Source organism: Eutrigla gurnardus, assembly GCF_963514095.1.
Source record: "Eutrigla gurnardus genome assembly, chromosome: 19".
In the NCBI taxonomy this organism is placed as follows: Eukaryota; Metazoa; Chordata; class Actinopteri; order Perciformes; family Triglidae; genus Eutrigla; species Eutrigla gurnardus.
Genome location: NC_139930.1, coordinates 1,757,577 through 1,776,420, shown reverse-complemented (window position 1 = coordinate 1,776,420; position 18,844 = coordinate 1,757,577). Strand labels below are relative to the sequence as shown.

Genomic DNA, 18,844 nt, shown 5'->3' with positions numbered 1-18,844 from the left:
GTTCTCTATTCAAGGGTTCTCTCCCCACCATTTGGCATATCAGATCAAGCTGCTTATATCAGAATGGAAACGGAGGAGGGTTCAAGCTGTGGTGTAGAGGTTATAGCACTGTCGCCTCACAAGCCGGAAAAGTCGGTGACGTGGTGAAGATGTGTTACCAGGGCGACGCACCACCGGAGGATTCCACGAGCTCAAAGCGTAGATCCGAAGAAGATAAATCGCCGGTAGTTGCTCGTACGAGGCCGCCATTGTATCATCAACACGTATTTGATGCACAGCAACTTCACTTGCAGTTGAAGAGTTTTGTAAATATGCGAGACGAGCAAAAGTTAACCTTTCATTGTTTCAGTTTTAGGTCCACTTCTTTTTAATCTTTACATGCTTCCTCTTGGGGATGTCATCAGGGCCCAGTATTTCAAAACTTGTAATCCGGATCAGAATAATCCGGATAATGAAATCCTCCTTTTCTCAGTCATGGATCAAGGTGATCCTGCTGACTTTATCTGAGTATTTCAAAACACTGGCCGGGTGGATCACCGTGATCCCGACCTGGCTGGATACGGATTACCAAGTCTCAAGTCTCCGCCTCCGGATCTGAAACATGGCGACTACTTCACGGAAGTAGCAGCTGGGAGCGCGACTTTCACGTCTAAAATGTAAGTTGACCGTCGTCTAATGTTTAGCGGTTTAACGACCATATGAACGCTAACCAACATATCGTGCTAGCTATATATATGAATGTCACGTAATGAAAACCAGGCTGTAGCGATCTCGGCCGTGCTAACGGTAGCTAACTCTGCTCCATTGACTTCTGTGTGCAGCTACCGTGCTAGCGGTCGCTGGCTTTGTTTACGAATTTTGCGGTCCGTGGTTTGATTTACAAGGTAATTAATCTGACGTACATTATACCATAACTGTTTAAACTAACATCAACCTGTTCAGAGTTTATTAGCGTTACGTCATTGGCAACACAGCAGACTGAAAATAGGCTACATGTGTACAGACCACACACTGTGTATGTGTGTTGTGTATGAACTATGCAGTTCATTCAGAAGTGTCAGAATGCTACAGTAATGCTGGGGAAATCATGCTGTTGTCATCATGCACACGATTTCTGTGACTATTGTGGATTCCAAATGAAGACAAAGATATCACTCATACTCCTTCCTTTTCTTCTACTTTCAGAGCCCACTCAGCTATTAAGGACAGGGTCTGTATGAGTGCTGGAAATCCTTGGAAATGCTTCAATTCAATTGCAGTGATAAGTTGTTGGATTTTGAATAAAGTGTTTGAAATTGTAGTTGCATTATTTTCATGTATTATTGCTTAATCAGTGACACAATTAGATACATTTTTTCCATCCTAATTTGTCTCCCTTTATGTAGAAGGCTCTCACTAAACATAATTGTGGTAATTTAAAGCAAAATAGCATCTGATTTGGTTAAGTAAAATAATCAGTTTGTACACAAACATATAGCCAAAGACTTTTGCTACACCTTAAATGTTCTTAAATTACTCCAATTTGTTTCAAGTAATGCATTGACAATTTAGATTAAGTGTAATGAACATCTTGAGTAACAATATCTAGGAGAAGCGGAGCTGAGACATTGTCAATCCAAGTCAAATCCTTCTCTGAGGTGGGATCCAAATGATCCTGAAATTTTGGTATCAAGCTGATCCAGATCTCGTTTTGAAATACCCAAATCCAGCCCTTTATCTGGATTCAAGGGAGGATTGGATTACCAAAGCTGAATCCTGATCTTCAGGATCTGTGTTGAAATACCCAGTTTTCAGATCAGATCACGATTTAATCCAATCCGACCAGGATAATCCAGTGGATCACTTTTGAAATACTGGGCCCAGGAGACACGGCATCAGCTTCCATAGCTACACTGATGATACACAACTGTACATGGCCGTGTCTCCTGATGACACAGGGAAAACTGACGCCCTTTTTAACTGCATTGTAGACATCAAGTCATGGATGGCAGTGAACTTCCTACAGCTCAACCAGGACAAAACGGAGGTTTTAGTTATAGGTCCTGAAGGCCAGAGAGAGAAACTTTTACCAAAACTACAAGATCTTAAACCAGCACAGTCAGTAAAAAATCTGGGCGTGATTTTCGATTCTGAGCTGAATTTGATCCCACATATCAGAAATATGACAAAAATAGGTTTTTATCATCTTAAGAACATAGCCAGAGTCCGCCCGTTTCTCTCCCAGGCCAGTACGGAGGTGCTAATGCATGGTTTTATTTCCTGTCATCTAGATTATTGTAATGCCCTGCTCTCTGGTCTTCCCAAAAAGAGTACTCTAAATCTCTAATTATTACAAAACTCAGCCGCACGCGTGCTGACGAGGACCAGAGGGCACATTACACCAGTTTTAAAATCGCTGCATTGGCTCCCCGTCCGCTTCAGGATCGATTTTAATGTTCTTTTACTGGTTTTTAAATGTCTTACTTATCTGAACTGCTTTTACCATATCAACCCTTGCGGACCTTGAGATCCTCCTCCGGCACCGGCCTTTTATCCATACCAAAACCAAGAACTAAAACCCACGGTGAGGCAGCATTTAGTCACTACAGCCCCCACCTGTGGAACAGCCTGCCGGAGAACCTAAGGTCTGCAGAGACTGTTGACATTTTTAAAGGCAGGTTAAAGACACATCTTTTTAATCAGGCTTTTAACTAATATTTACATTTTTATTCAATTCTTATGTGGTTCTATCATATTTTATGTTGTTCCTTCTAGCTTGCTTTTTAAGACAATATTAATCTTAAATAATTGTATTTGTTTTATTTACCTATGGTACAATTGTATTTTATTTATTACCTTATGTGTTCTTATCCTTTTAACCGTTCACTCCATTTATTTATTTTTTGTTAAGGTTTTTATCCTATCTTATGTCTTTAGTTTGTAAGTTTTAACTCCAGAGTTTCCTCAGGGAGGTCATCCACGCTGGGAGCTGAGTCCGGGCTGCTGCTGGGGGTACTGTCCTTGGGTCCCTTTGGCCCGACCAGCTGTTGTCTGTCAGGGTCGGAGGGCCTGGGCACTGGTGCCCCCCGTGGCACAGCCTGTGAGTCCTCCCAGCGTGGATGGCCCCAACGACGGCGCTTCCTCAATCCTCAGTGCCTTGCCATGTTGTCGGTTGTGTGTGTGTGTGTGTGTGTAGTATGGGGGGTGGGAGGGAGGGACTTTCTTTATTGTTTTTATCTTTCTTGTGTAAAGCACTTTGTGCTGCACACCCGGTGTATGAAAAGTGCTGTATAAAGTTTTAATTTTGATTTAGTATAGTACATATAGTAACACGAGTACAGAGTTGTACTTCAGTTGCTGAGTCATGCGTGAAGCATCCCCGTCTCTTTTGGAATGTCTGGATAAGATCATAAGAACATATCATTGGTTTATTAACATGATAAAGACAAAACAATATCTATCTTTTTCTCCTTGTTGTGTTTTATTTAAATTCCTTTCTTTGCATGTATATGTATGTGTTGGTCTATGCAATCAACAACTGTAAAAAGTGAACTAAGGTTTGTGTTTTGTGGTGTCTTGGAATCTGCTCGACAAGCAAATACTAAGACTTACACAAGGTAGGTGTGTGTGTGTGTGTGTGTGTGTGTGTGTGTGTGTGTGTGTGTGTGTGTGTGTGTGTGTGTGTGTGTGTGTGTGTGTGTGTGTGTGTGTGTGTGTGTGTGTGTGTGTGTGTGTGTGTGTGTGTGTGTGTGTGTGTGTGTGTTTCTGGGAATTTTAATCCAGTTAGGTATTTCACAGTGACCAACTAGCTTTCCAGGACAAAAAGCATGATGAACACTCCCTTCCAATAAGTCACATACACGTACAGTTTGCTGGATGAATTCTTTCAGACAAGACATGTTTAAGGTTCCAAACAAAACAAATAGTGTTTGTATTTATGTTTTGTATTAAATCTAATGTGGGGATACATTTCATTTTTGATTTCTTAATTACTTTATTATCAAGTCGTGTCTTTGAAATGATGAGTGAAAGTGAATTATATGCAAATATGAAAATAACTATATGTTTTTGAAGCTGCTCTTTTTGTCATTGGTATATTTTGCATACAAGCTATTTGCAGCATCTCTGTGTTGTTTATTGTCATTAATTATTATTTGTGGGGCCACCGGTGTGTAAAGGGCTTCAGAATGATGATGAACTTACGCAGAGCAGCAGATCTTCTCATTGGAGAAGCTGTTCGTTCATGACTTTATTTAATCTATGATGAAAATGGTTTGATAGATTGACGGTTGTCTTTTCTTCTAGGCCTTTCTACGTAGAGCCCAGGAACATCGTAGATGAGGACCCCCAGGAGAGGGTCTCAGCTGAGGCAGCCATCCTCAACAGCAGAGTCCATTACTACAGCAGACTGACGGGCTCCTCTGACAGACTGCTGGTAGGTCCTACCACACACACACACACACACACACACACACACACACACACACACACACACACACACACACACACACACACACACACACACACTTTGTATTGACCTATGTTTATTATTTTTGGTATGTTGCATTAACCACATTGTAGTTCTGTGTGTGTAAGAAGCATTGTAAACAATCCTACTTCGTTTATCTCGATCTGGATCAGAAACGTGTTCAGATCCATCTGGATCATAAAAGTGTTGGGATCCATTTGAATCAGAAACGTGTTGGGATCCATCTGGATCAGAAACATGTTCAGAAACGTGTTAGGATCAATCTGGATCAGAAACGTGTTGAGATCCATCTGGATCATTAACATGTTGAGAAACGTGTTGGGATCCATCTGGATCAGAAACGTGTTGGGATCCATTTGGATCAGAAACGTGTTGGGATCCATCTGGATCAGAAACGTGTTGAGATCCATATGGATCATTAACATGTTGAGAAACGTGTTGGGATCCATCTGGATCAGAAACGTGTTGGGATCCATCTGGATCAGATAGGGTTGAGATCCATCTGGATCATAAACATGTTGAGAAACATATTGGGATCCATCTGGATCAGAAACGTGTTGAGATCCATCTGGATCAGAAACATGTTCAGAAACGTGTTCAGATCCGTCTGGATCATAAACGTGTTGGGATCCATCTGGATCAGAAACATGTTGGGGTCCATCTAGATCATAAACGTGTTCAGATCCATCTGGATCAGAAACATGTTGGGAACCATCTGGATCAGAAACGTGTTGGGAACCATCTGGATCAGAAACGTGTTCAGATCCTTCTGGATCAGAAACGTGTTGGGATCCATCTGGTTCAAAAACGCGTTGGGATCCATCTGGATCAGAAACGTGTTCAGATCCATCTGGATCAGAATCGTGTTGGGATCCATCTGGTTCAAAAATGTGTTGGGATCCATCTGGATCAGAAACGTGTTCAGATCCATCTGGATCAGAAACGTGTTCAGATCCATCTGGATCAGAATCGTGTTGGGATCCATCTGGTTCAAAAATGTGTTGGGATCCATCTGGATCAGAAACATGTTCAGATCCATCTGGATCATAACCTGTTGGGATCCATCTGGATCAGAAACGTGTTCACATCCATTTGGATCAGAAACGTGTTGGGATCCATCTGGCTCATAAAAGTGTTGGGATCCATCTGGATCAGAAACATGTTGAGAAACGTGTTGGGATCCATCTGGATCAGAAACGTGTTGGGATCCATCTGGATCAGAAACATGTTGAGAAACGTGTTGGGATCCATCTGGATCAGAAACGTGTTGGGATCCATTTGGATCAGAAACGTGTTGGGATCCATCTGGATCAGAAACGTGTTGAGATCCATATGGATCATTAACATGTTGAGAAACGTGTTGGGATCCATCTGGATCAGAAACGTGTTGGGATCCATCTGGATCAGATAGGGTTGAGATCCATCTGGATCATAAACATGTTGAGAAACATATTGGGATCCATCTGGATCAGAAACGTGTTGAGATCCATCTGGATCAGAAACATGTTCAGAAACGTGTTCAGATCCGTCTGGATCATAAACGTGTTGGGATCCATCTGGATCAGAAACATGTTGGGGTCCATCTAGATCATAAACGTGTTCAGATCCATCTGGATCAGAAACATGTTGGGAACCATCTGGATCAGAAACGTGTTGGGAACCATCTGGATCAGAAACGTGTTCAGATCCATCTGGATCAGAAACGTGTTGGGATCCATCTGGTTCAAAAATGTGTTGGGATCCATCTGGATCAGAAACGTGTTCAGATCCATCTGGATCAGAATCGTGTTGGGATCCATCTGGTTCAAAAATGTGTTGGGATCCATCTGGATCAGAAACGTGTTCAGATCCATCTGGATCATAACCTGTTGGGATCCATCTGGATCAGAAACGTGTTCAGATCCATTTGGATCAGAAATGTGTTGGGATCCATCTGGCTCATAAAAGTGTTGGGATCCATCTGGATCAGAAACATGTTGAGAAACGTGTTGGGATCCATCTGGATCAGAAACGTGTTGGGATCCATCTGGATCAGAAACATGTTGAGAAACGTGTTGGGATCCATCTGGATCAGAAACGTGTTGGGATCCATCTGGATCAGAAACGTGTTCAGATCCATTTGGATCAGAAACGTGTTGGGATCCATCTGGATCAGAAAAGTGTTGGGATCCATCTGGATCAGAAAAGTGTTGAGAAACGTGTTCAGATCCATCTGGATCAGAAACGTGTTGGGATCCATCTGGAGCAGAAATGTGTTCAGATCCAGATTCTGGATCATAACGTTGGGATCCATCTGGATCAGAAACGTGTTCAGATCCATTTGGATCAGAAACGTGTTGGGATCCATCTGGCTCAAAAACATGTTGAGAAACGTGTTGGGATCCATCTGAATCAGAAACATGTTGGGATCCATCTGGATCAGAAACGTGTTGGGATCCATCTGGATCATAGAAGTGTTGGGATCCATCTGGATCAGAAACATGTTCAGAAATGTGTTCAGATCCATCTGGATCATAAACGTGTTCAGATCCATCTGGATCAGAACGTGTTGGGATCCATCTGGATCAGAAACATGTTCAGGAATCTTGTTCTGTTAAAAGGAACCCCGGCTATGAAGACTTGTAGGCCCTAATACGCCACAATTGTTCTCTTGTACTAAAATATGTTGTTAGAAGCACACAAAATGTTGTCATTGCTTTAAAAACATATAATATTTAGTATATATTTTGACCTACGTAGGACGCCATGTTTTCCGTGCGCAATGCACTCTGGGGGCGATGCCGTAGAATGGTTGTACTCGGTAGAATAGCTATTGACGCTAGTGTTTGTTTACGTGCATTTGTTAAGTAATTTCAAGTAAAATGCCACATTGTACTGCTTTTGGATGCGATTTCCAGTCAAAAGGCAACAAGGGGAGTGATGTTAGTTTACACTGCTTTCCTACTGACAAGAAGAGGAGAAAGGAGTGGGAAGATGCCTGTGGACGGACACAACTTCCCAAAGATCCGCGGCTGTGTTCTCTACATTTTTCTCCTGATGCATTTGAGGCTTTTAGTCGACCACAACTGCTGAAAGAGCTCACCGGAGCGGCTGGGTGTAAACGAAGACTAAAATCAAATGCTTTTCCGACAATTTTCCCACATAAGGAGCCTAAACGCCCTCGGGGAGCGAGTGAAATGCGCGTTAAACATCGATAAGTACCGCTCCGCCGTAAAGCGTTACAAAGCGATAAACAAAAATCTTCTACAGAGAAATCGCAAAGTAAACACATGGCGTGTTATGGATGACTACCGGAGTTAGCGTGCTCGTGGGACTAAACGAAGTGGCTACGTTTGTTCGTTGGACTCTTACCTTTCTCTGGATATCGGGATTGTCATGCTACATGTTGTTTTTGGACTTCCAGACAGCTCGAAAGGTAGGGAACGCTGTGTTTGCTTTCGATGTGTCTCCGTGATCCTAAAACGGCTTGCTTTGTTCGATTCACGAGATTCTCAGCTTTCAAATGATGAATAATATGACGCAGATGCATTGAAAATAATATGCGATTAAGCGGAATGAATGCGAAACTAGTGCAAAACGGCCCGCGGACGGCCCGTGGCCACGCAACAGGCTAATTATCTATTAAGCACACGACAGCTCTGGATGCTAATAATTTTGGAAGCTCTTGACAACAAACACTCTCCCTCTCGGTTGAGACGCAGTTGCCGCACATACACCACCGGTTTTGTCCCACTCTCGCCTCATCCCGTCTTTCTTGCTCTTCATTTTTATGCTCGTTTTGTGAAATATTGTCAGTGCTGTCCTCCTCATTCATGTTTCGCTCGGGTTCAAATTGAAAAGGCTGAACAAATGACATGTTTATGTCGCTGAACAGTCACAAAAGGATCCCGAAGCCGGCTGGTGCAACCATTTGACGTCACTACCCAGAGTGCATTGCGACGTTAACAACAATGGCGACCTACGAGTTAAACTATTTTTACAAATTTTATAAAAACGAAGACATCAAGAAGGTTTTTTATATCACACATTTATCTTTTAAGAACTACATGTCTTCATAGCCGGGGTTCCTTTTAAGGGAAGATCTGCCGTCAGCTGTAGAGATTTGAACAAGAGGTGAAACCTGATATCTGGCTGGACCGTGTGGTCAATGTGCAGAGCTGCAGATCACATGACACGGTTAAGCTACTTTTGAGTAAAATGTTACAAATGCACTAACAAGACTTAAACTTTGTACTTGTGTCTTATAATGAATTAAATGACACTCATTACATGGTAGTTAATTTATTAGCCAGTATTTTAGTCACAAAGTGTGTTGGTGTGTAACAATATACACAGTAGGATGTTTCTTTTGTAAAATATATTATATTATTAAATGTATATGTATTAAGAACTACAGTTTATTAAGCAGCTGCAACACAGAACAATGAGCAGTGAGGACTGCTGTGTTTTTCATGAAACTCAGGGAACTGTACCTTCAAATCTGAATCAGAACTCCTCTGTAGTGTGTTCACTCTTTTGTAGTCACTGTTGACAAGTCTACAGCCGAAGTCACATGTGCTGACTCAGCTATTAAAGCTTTAAAAAGGCTTGATGTCATTATCGCACCGCGTCTGCGTTGTTTTCTTCTCCTGTTGGCTGACTGGAACCACAGACCTGTTGTAGTTGACGCCGCTACAAACTGCCACGTCAGCTGTTTGTGGGTGAGATGAATCATGCAGAGAGGTGTTTTCCCATCCATGGTTCCAGTAGAACCCATGTTGGAGTTCGGTGGGAGCACCATTAGAGTGAGGACCGGCTCCCATGAACACAGTTAACTCAAATATCAGTGGGGTTCTCTGAAAAGCAGCAGCAGAATATTTTAATTACAAATAGCTTGACATGACGAGTAATAAAAGTTGCCTTAACATGTAGTAAAGCCATTATGCAAACTAACATCTGAATGGAGTGGTTAACGAATGATGTGTTTATTTGCTGTTTTACGCTGTTAAATGTGGACATTGTTTTTAGATTTCAACACTAATTTTGCCTGTTTAAAATGTGTATGGGACGTTATGTTTATCGCCTATATTTAGTTGTGTTGGGGTTGTAGCAGGAGCAGATTTGGTTTTCAACAGTTAATTATTAATATCAATATGATTATCGGTATAATAATAATATTTAATATATTATCATGATATAATCATGAATAAACGGGGCACCACCCTGGGATCAGGGAAAAGATAACCTAAAACTGTATTCAGTCTCAATATAAAGGTTTTATACTCACATGCCAATCATCGTGATCATTGGCATGGAAGCATAAAAACAATCTAACAATTAAGAAGGGCGTGAAATTCAAGCACTAGCCTTCACAACCTGCTGTTATCCAGTGACGTATACACAACAAGCACAAGAGACCACTAGTTATAATATAATAAGATTTATTAAAATCAGTAATAGCAAGAGGGTCCCGGGTTCGATTCCCGGTCGGCCCGGGTTCCTTCTGTGTGGAGTTTGCATGTTCTCCCCGTGTAAGCGTGGGTTCTCTCCGGGTTCTCCGGCTTCCTCCCACAGTCCAAAGACATGCATGGGGATAGGTTAATTGGTGACTCTAAAATTGCCCGTAGGTGTGAATGTGAGCGTGAATGGTTGTTTGTCTCTACATGTCGGCTCTGTGATAGACTGGCGACCAGGGTGTACCCTGCCTTCGCCCAATGACAGCTGGGATCGGCTCCAGCCCCCCCGCGACCCTGAATACAGGATAAGCGGTAGACAATGGATGGATGGAAAATCAGTAATAATGATCACAATCAATAACACTGCAATTAACAAAGCCTTATTACCTAACTACCTAACACAACAAAACTAAGCTAAACAGAAGGAGAGACACACGTGGAGTGTGTGTGTGTGCGTATGTGTGCGTGCGTGTGTGTGTGTGCGTGTGTGTGTCGAGAGAGAGAGAACAAACGGACTCGGCGATCCGCGATCAGAACTTAAAACACATTAACAAGAATTACAAGCATGTCCTACACTATCGAATCTCTGCTTCTGCCCAGACAAATAGCCTCTTACTTTTGTCGATGTGAGATGCGTCGATGTGAGGGTTCCGTCCGTGCAGTGATGGCGTTCCTTGACGCAGGCAACGGACGGCAGTTCGTGGGCGCTTGTTCAGCGCCGGATCCAATTGGTTGAAGAAAACCGTTAGTAATTCTTCCTTCTGCAGGGAACGAGGAACAATCGCGGGGCTCGGCGATTTAGTCAGCTGATTTCAGACAAAGACGGGTCGAGTTATCCGTTCTGCTGGCAGCTGGGACGAAGAAAGTTTTCTTCTTACCGCGGGGAACAGGAGAGTCGCGCTGTCGTGGCGGTCTCCTCAGGATCCAAAATGATAAACAAAATAAAAATAAAACGAGTAGAGGAAAAGAGGGGTAAAACAGTCTGTTGCTCGTCCAGCGAGTTTGGGGGAAAGACTGCGGCCTAGGACAAAGGAAAACGCTGCAGACGTAATGTTCACCTCCTATTGTAACGCGAGTTACGGTGGAAAGAGAAAGTTCTTCCGGCGGCGCCGGATTATATAGCTTAGGCCGCTCCAGGGGACCCCCCGGGGTTCCCTGAAGATTTCCCAGTGGGTTTCAAGACCAGCCAGATTGGAGAATTATATGTTGAGTTGCATTCCCGGATGATTTGCTTCTCCAGCAATTTATCCAGGATGTCTCGGATAGACTCGTATGCGGCTAACGGGATCCTGTACTGGCGTACGAAGGTCGGTGGCGCATTCGGATCAGTGAGGATGCGGACCGTGTGAAGTTGGGTCTCCCCACAGTCCTGCGAGTCTCGGGAGAAGATCGGCTGGAAGTCGTGGAACAACTTCCGTAGCGCGTCTCTCTGGTCCTCGGTAGTGAGGGCATCTGCTTTGGCAAGCTGTTGGGTTATCTCAGACTCGAAGCCCGAATAGGGTTCCTCAGGTGGTTGGTGTGTCTCACCTGAGGTTGCTTCGGTCGATTGAATCGTTAATGCGTAGACGACCAGATCACCGCCTTTTCCCAGTGCCGTGCCACAAATGGCTTCACTGTGAAGGGTTTCACAACGGGCCATGGTGATCATTGCAGTTGGGAATGTGAAAAGGACATCGTCTAAGTTTTGGACCAGGATGTAGGTCGAACGATTGTTCAACTCAAGCAGGGGCGTGCTGCAGACGGTAAGGTTAAGTTCCCAGAAAAGGGGTAAGGGCTGGAAGAATGCTTGGGAGCCAGGCATCTTCTGTCCCTTATGGATGGCGAGCCGGATGGGGACACCTGCGGTCCTGGCAGGGACCATCATGTCGACTTCGCTGGCGACCTGACATGCCTCTGGGATGGTTTGGCCTGATGTCAGGTGTTCAAGTTCAATGGACAGGGGCTCGCTCTTAGCATTAGGCTGGGACCACAGTGTCCAGTTTGGTGCCAAGTCTGGGTGGATGTAGTTTGGGCACTACGCTTATGAAATGGTTTGTAGACCGCATTGTGTAGTCCTAATGGTTAGGTCCCCAACACTTGCATATCCATATTTTTTTTTGGAAATCCCCCCACAGAGAAATCATAAATTGAACCCTGAGTAGACCATATGTTTGTTGCTGTGATATCAATCTAAAACATATCAAACCTCCTATCGTCCTTTATCACATCAGATGTAAAGTAGGTTATTAATATAATTGTTACGTTTTCACAGGAAGAATGATGGTACAACATAACACAATAAGAGACAAGACAGAGGGTGACGGTTTAGGGGTTTATTACCGTATTCAAGAAACGAAAATGAACAAGGTGGTGGTTTATGTAGTTGTAGGGGGGTGTCTGCTGGTTAAAACAAAACAGAAAATAAACCTAAGACTACCTAACTCAAAAAGAAAAGCAAACCTCCCAGCTCCTGACCATGAACAGAAACACAATGGAGTTAGATGAGTCTTCCGGGAAACTATCTTCCCTACACTCCCTGAACCTAAAATAAAACCGTGCCAAAAACCCCTGCTCAACAGTGATAAAAATTAACTAAAGAGAATTTGACAGTGGGCAGCCCGCAAGGACTACGCACTAGGAGGTTAACTGAGGTTTCAAACTAAGAACTAGGTTCAAACAAAAGATAATGGCGATGCGTGGCGCCGACGCAGCAGAGACAAAGACCAGAGACAGCAGCCCTCACGGAGGGAGAGGGCACCGCGAGAGCTGAAAAAAAAGGACCTGCCAGCCCCGGACACCACTGTCTTTTATAGACTCTGCCCCACCACGCAATTAGCCCCATCTCGGGATGCCTGAGTTGGAGACACGGGTGACAGAAGATGCATGGACAGTATATTCTCTCATAATATAGCGGTTAAGGACTCAAGCAGTATCTAACTGTTACAGTAACAATAATGAGCAGTGATGTCTCCATTGTTTACTAGTCCCTATAGGACAGATGCTAGTGTAGAGAACAGGAAACTGAGATTTACTGACAGCTGTAGGGGATGCACTGGGACGTTTCATGGCATCTGTAAAAGTGGCACATTGCATTGTGGGATTGTGAGCAGAACGATGTTTATACGCAGCTGACAGGCCGGGTCATGAAATGGAAATATTCATCACCATCCAACTCCTCTGCCTCTTTTATTTTTCAAACATTAAAAACATCTGATCATAGCCCAGTGCCTAATAAGCTATATTCTAATTGTACTGAATATAGCTGTTTGTTTCCTTCAGAGTCCTCCAAACCATGTGGTCCCGGGTCCAGAGGATATCTACATCTACAGTCCTCTGGGGACGGCATTCAAGGTGACAGGCAGCGACCCGTCCTCTAAAAACCCCAGCATCATCACCATGTAAGCAGCCTGTCAGGTAGACTGTGTAGTCCATCCAGAGACAACGTACACACATGTTCACGTGACTGTGATGCTTCTCTGCTCTCAGCTTCGCTATCTGGAACACAATGATGGGAACATCGATACTCAGCATACCGTGGGGCATTAAACAGGTGATTGACTTCATTCACAGACTACCTGCTTGGTTTTAACCTCACTGATTCATACGTTATGTATCCTAATTACATTTCCAGGATCAATCAGTGTTGTCTCTGTCCCTGTAGGCTGGTTTCACTCTGGGGATCCTCATCCTGGTCTTCACAGGCCTACTGATGCTCTACTGTTGTTACATTGTCCTCAAGTCACCAAAGGCCATACGTAAGTCCACCAACACTTTCACAATCAATCATTTATTCTGCTAAATACTTTAAACACTAACAGCACTAACTTGTGGATACCAGCACAGTCATCTCCCATTATAATTATGTAGTGTGTTTCATTGATTTTCTTCAAGATACTCATATTCATTTTGAGAAAATGACTGAAACAATAGAAACTATGGAAGTTTTTATTGGACTTTATGATCTGTAAAAGCACAGCAATGTTGTAAATCCACAGAATACTATAAATAAATGTTTCACGATCCACAAACACGCATTCTTTAACTTGCAAATAGTTTCTTCACAAAAAATACATATCATAGTTACGCATTTACGGGTCCATTTCTCTGTGTGAAACTGGGTCTGCATTCCTGTGAGTTTGTGAACCATTTGTATGTGTGATATCATTTTGTCCAATCCGTACTGCAGGGATCTGAATTGAATTCTGTAAAGTAAAGGCTGAGTTATGCTTCCTCGTCGACACTACGCCAAGGGGGCTTGCGGACCCCTTACGTCCTTGCGGACCCCCCTTACGTCCAACGCAAGGGCCTGACGTGTACCTCCCAAAAATCCTAGACGCGCGTCGAGGCGACTCAACACCAACGCAGCGGCATCAGCTGTGATTGGTCCGCTAACTACATCCGCTGGAGACCGCTATCCGGTTTCCACTCATAAACACCGCCATTTAAACTTTTAAAAGGCTTCTTTTATTGTTTTCACCTCGTTTTATTGTTTGCACCTTGTCGCTTTTGCACAAAGAAATAAAACACCAAGTTCTGAAAAATTGTGGACGTTTAAAGCCGGAAAGTAAACAAATAGGCTATAACGAGGCTAACGACGATATACGTCAAGAGTCTCGGTCGGTCGGTCAGTCTTTACAAAAAACATAGCGCCCTTTACCGGTGTGGCATTGAATTGCATTTCGACACGTAAACCCAACGCAGAACCATCACGGTCTCCAAGCAACTGCGTGGCCGTTGCGTGATCACACGCGGAAGCATAATCAGGGCTTAAAGGTGCAGTTAGACAGGTCCACCAGCAGGCAGCGATCGTGAGGTGCATGAGAGAAGAACGCTTTTCAAAATAAAGGGCAAGCGAGTAGGTGTTATTCGTTTAGTTTTTCTTTAGGGACATACCATCAGATCAGCCACTGATGCATCCATGATTTTAGACCGCAGTCAGCCTCAGAGCTGTAACACATTCTGAATGACTCACTCAGGAAAAAACAAAGCGTCATCATCCCAAAGTGATTCATGCAGACATCTGACAGCCAGGAGCATGCTGGGTAGTGGAGTAGCCTTTGGTCCTTACTGGGTTAGCTTAGCCTCCATCTCAGCTCTCCGCCCTCTCTTTCTGGTGCGGTTGACTCACTTTAGGTGGTGTTTGGTCCGGCAGGCCCGGCTTTCACTCAGCCAAAACCAACAGCCTACAGGGAGAGGGATCATTTTGATGTAAAAGCCATAAGACCAGCAGCATACACAACATCTGTTCCTTGTCTGTCTTCTGTCCAGCCTACATGAATACAACCGACTGGGAGTTCCCTGATGTTTGTCGCTACTACTTTGGCAAATTTGGCCAGTGGTCCAGCTTGGTCTTCTCCATGGTGTCACTTATTGGAGCCATGGTGGTTTACTGGGTTCTCATGTCCAATTTCCTCTACAACACTGGACAGTTCATCTACAGTAAGTCACAACCGAAGACATGTCACATAATTATGGTGATCATTTTAACGGATGATTCAGCACTTTAAATGCAACACTCATCAGCTCTGACACTGTGCATCATGGCTGATGTGTGCTGCCTTGCCATGTGAGTCCATATCATATTATATATGTTTGCATTATGACTTTAAACATTTAGTTAGTAAATGATGTAACATTTAGCCATGATTGCACTGGAATATATGTTGTGTGTGTGTGTATATATATCAACCCTGTCTCTTAATGTCTCTCTCTTGTTTTTATACAACTAATCTACATGTTCAGTTATGTTTCCAGGGTAATATACACTATATTGCCAAAAGTATTCCCTCACCTGCCTTGACTGGCATATGAACTTAATAGACACCCCATTCTTAATCCATAGTGTCGGTCCACCCTTTGCAGCTATAACAGCTTCAACTCTTCTGGAAGGCTTTCCACAAGGTTTAGGAGTGTGTTTATGGGACTTTTTGACCATTCTTCCAGAAGTGTATTTGTGAGGTCACACACTGATGTTGAAAGAGGAGAGAGTGGTATGCTTTTTTTCAGACCGCTTGCTGCTGTTCAAGAACTGAGTCCCGGCTTGTTGCTCATCATGAATTAGTCTGTGCCACTGTCTTTCTTAATCTAGACCACTGATTATCAAACTGCGGTACGTGAGCTCCCTCTAGTGGTACACAGGAGGAAGCCCAAAAATATATTTAATTTTTAAATGAAATTAATTTGAATTTGAAAACAGGCCTAATACAATGAAAAACTTGAATGAAAATACGTTAACTGAAATGTAATTCAAAAGTATGTTTTGCCTTTCCTGTAAAAGGCTGTGGTTCAGATACCCGCTTGCTTCATGAATGTTTCAGAATCAGAATCAGAATTCCTTTATTGTCCCTCAACGAGGAAATTTGTTTGCCACAGCAGCCAAAGGACAGAATGTTACAAAAAACAATAAGATTAATAACAATAGCAAAAATCAACAGTATAATTCAAAAAGGTAAGAAATAGAATATACTTGTATATACACATGATATTGTACAAAATTAACAGCAGTGAATTTGTTTTTATTTACAATATAGAGTGCAGAATGAGGTCTATTGGGAGCAGTGCTGATTGTAGAGTCTGACAGCAGCAGGAAGGAAGGACCTGCGATACCTCTCCTTCACACACGCACCTTGAACTCCTTAAGAAACCCAAGCTAAACTGTGATGGCGGAGATAGTGAGGCAAATTCCAGAACCCTCGTATTATGGTCCAAACAGAAATAATTAGGAAAGAGGGCATTATTTGGAGCAGCCTCTGTCAAACTGAACCGTGCACAAGTGCTAGCGGAGCATGCAAAGTCTCTGCAGCACATGCTAGCATCAAGCAGCACAAACCAGCAAGGAGATATGACTCAGATGATCTCAAATGTGGATTCAATCGGAGCGGGACAGAAGAGCCCAGGCCACAGTGTGTGGTGATGTTCTCAGCAATGAGTGGATGAAACCATCTTATCCTAAACGACACCTTACAATGAAACACGACGTGCTGACTTCTCTTTGCCTACTGTCATCGAGACTAAACCCAGAAGCAGAGAACATGAGCATGAGAACCTGTCTGTCTGTCTGTCTGTCTGTCTGTCTGTCTGTCTGTCTGTCTGTCTGTCTGTCTGTCTGTCTGTCTGGTGACAAAGTAAAAGCATAGATGACATATATAGATAACACATATGCCGTTGAGCGCCATCTTTGATCTGTTGTTTCCTGTCTACAGATTATGCTCACCATGTCAACATGTCAGATTCAGAGGTTGGAACCAACGGCTCGGACAAAGGTAAGTGACTTACATGATCCAGCTTTCTACTTTGACGTTATTTTTTTAGCAGTAATCATGTTGTGAAAATGTGGTCCTAAATCACTGTCAGAATGTTGCTCTCAGGACTTGAAACTGACCATGGACCTGTCTGACAGATATAGGACCTCACGTTGGTCTGAGGCGGTCCAGATGCTCACAGTGTGGAAGAACGTTACTTGTTGCTAAAAAGATGATGGTTAACCTCCAACTCTGAGAAAGTAAAGGCAGAAAGGACAATTCTACTGTACTGTTTTTGCTTGTAATAGGTAACATGGTACAGGGCTCCACAATAAGGGTGGTTTGGTTGCTATTGACAACCATTTTGAGAAACCAATTATTGTCTTTTCGGTACCATCAGTGTCATCATACAATAAAACAATAAAGAATAGGGCGATTAGCATGCCTTGGTAGCAGATTGGTTACAAGGATAGGAAAGTCTTTATTGTCGCCGAGGGGCAATTTGGTTTGCAAAAAGTAGTCAACACAGCCAATATAGGTCATAAAATAAATAAATGACAAAAACATAAATACATATAACGTACAGAAGATGTCATCCTGATAAAATTGCAATGAGATATAAAGCCCTTGGTGTCCATCAGTCCTTATTAAAGTGTGTACAATAGCAGCTAGGCCAACAGCTAAAGGAATAAATGATCTCAGATATCTGTTTGATCTGACCCTCCTATGGGAAGCATACCTCCTCCCTGATGGCAGGAGTCGAAACTCTGCATGAAGAGGGTGTTTAGGGTCTGCCAGTTTGGCCTTTGCCCTCTGAGTGGCTCTAACTTGATACATGGCCAAGATTATTCAAGTTAGTGCCAATAGTCTTTTGGCAAAGTTTAACAATCTTTCTGTTTTTGTTAACCATGCTGAGGTTCGGAACCTCATACGTTACTACTCATACCACATTGCTGCAGCATCACTGGTTCAGTCCCAACCACTATTAACCACTACCTCTGCTGTATGTCATACCAGAGGGGAGGAAATTGCCTCTAATTGTCTTGATTTGAAGGTGCTCTGCAACTGAACGACTGTGCATCGATGCAGTGATAGAAGATAACCAGGAGTTTAGTTTCATTTCAGCTCAGTGGGAATCTTTACTGTGTTTTGCTCCTCTGATTGCTCTTCCACTAAGGGCGGAACGTAAACACACCGGAGCAGAAATACAAGACTGTAGCTACGACATTATAGAGAATTGAGGATGAGACACATTGAGAATCGTGGCGATGCATCGAGAATCGACAGGTGAATTGTAATCAAACTGGGAGGCTAGTGAAGATTCATTGTTTACACTCTTCATCTGTCCAATAAAGTTGTTTGACTATGGACTTTTGTTGAGTTATGGTATTAAAGTTTCTGTTTATTTTTTGCACATCATTTCTCTCTTCATCTCTTCATTTTTAACCTGACGTACAACCTGTAATCACTCAAAGTAGACGGTGATAGAAAATGGCAACCGTATTTTCAGTTTTTGGCAACTAAAAGTGGGTGCCTGTTTGCCAACCTGGCAAACTCTTTTCATCTTTAGTGTTGAGCCCTGTGGAATATTTTTCTTGGAAATGAAAAAATTATTTCACATCTGTTTATTGACCATTCCTTGTCTTCTGCTCACGAATTGAGATTTTCACAATTGGTACCTCTTGCTCTTCTGTTCCAGTTATTATTGTATATCATATTTT

General features: G+C 43.0%; 1 protein-coding gene across 1 annotated transcript in view; it reads left to right on the top strand.

Annotated features, from left to right (window-relative positions):
* Window positions 1-18,844, top strand: part of slc38a9 (solute carrier family 38 member 9) — a 42,788-nt gene that overhangs the window by 9,311 nt on the left and 14,633 nt on the right. Inside the window, exons 3-8 of the mRNA XM_084034439.1 lie at window positions 4,285-4,414; window positions 13,162-13,280; window positions 13,369-13,432; window positions 13,544-13,637; window positions 15,151-15,321; window positions 17,085-17,144. Coding sequence (XP_083890565.1) covers window positions 4,285-4,414; window positions 13,162-13,280; window positions 13,369-13,432; window positions 13,544-13,637; window positions 15,151-15,321; window positions 17,085-17,144 — 638 coding nt within the window. The remainder of the gene's footprint in view (window positions 1-4,284; window positions 4,415-13,161; window positions 13,281-13,368; window positions 13,433-13,543; window positions 13,638-15,150; window positions 15,322-17,084; window positions 17,145-18,844) is intronic.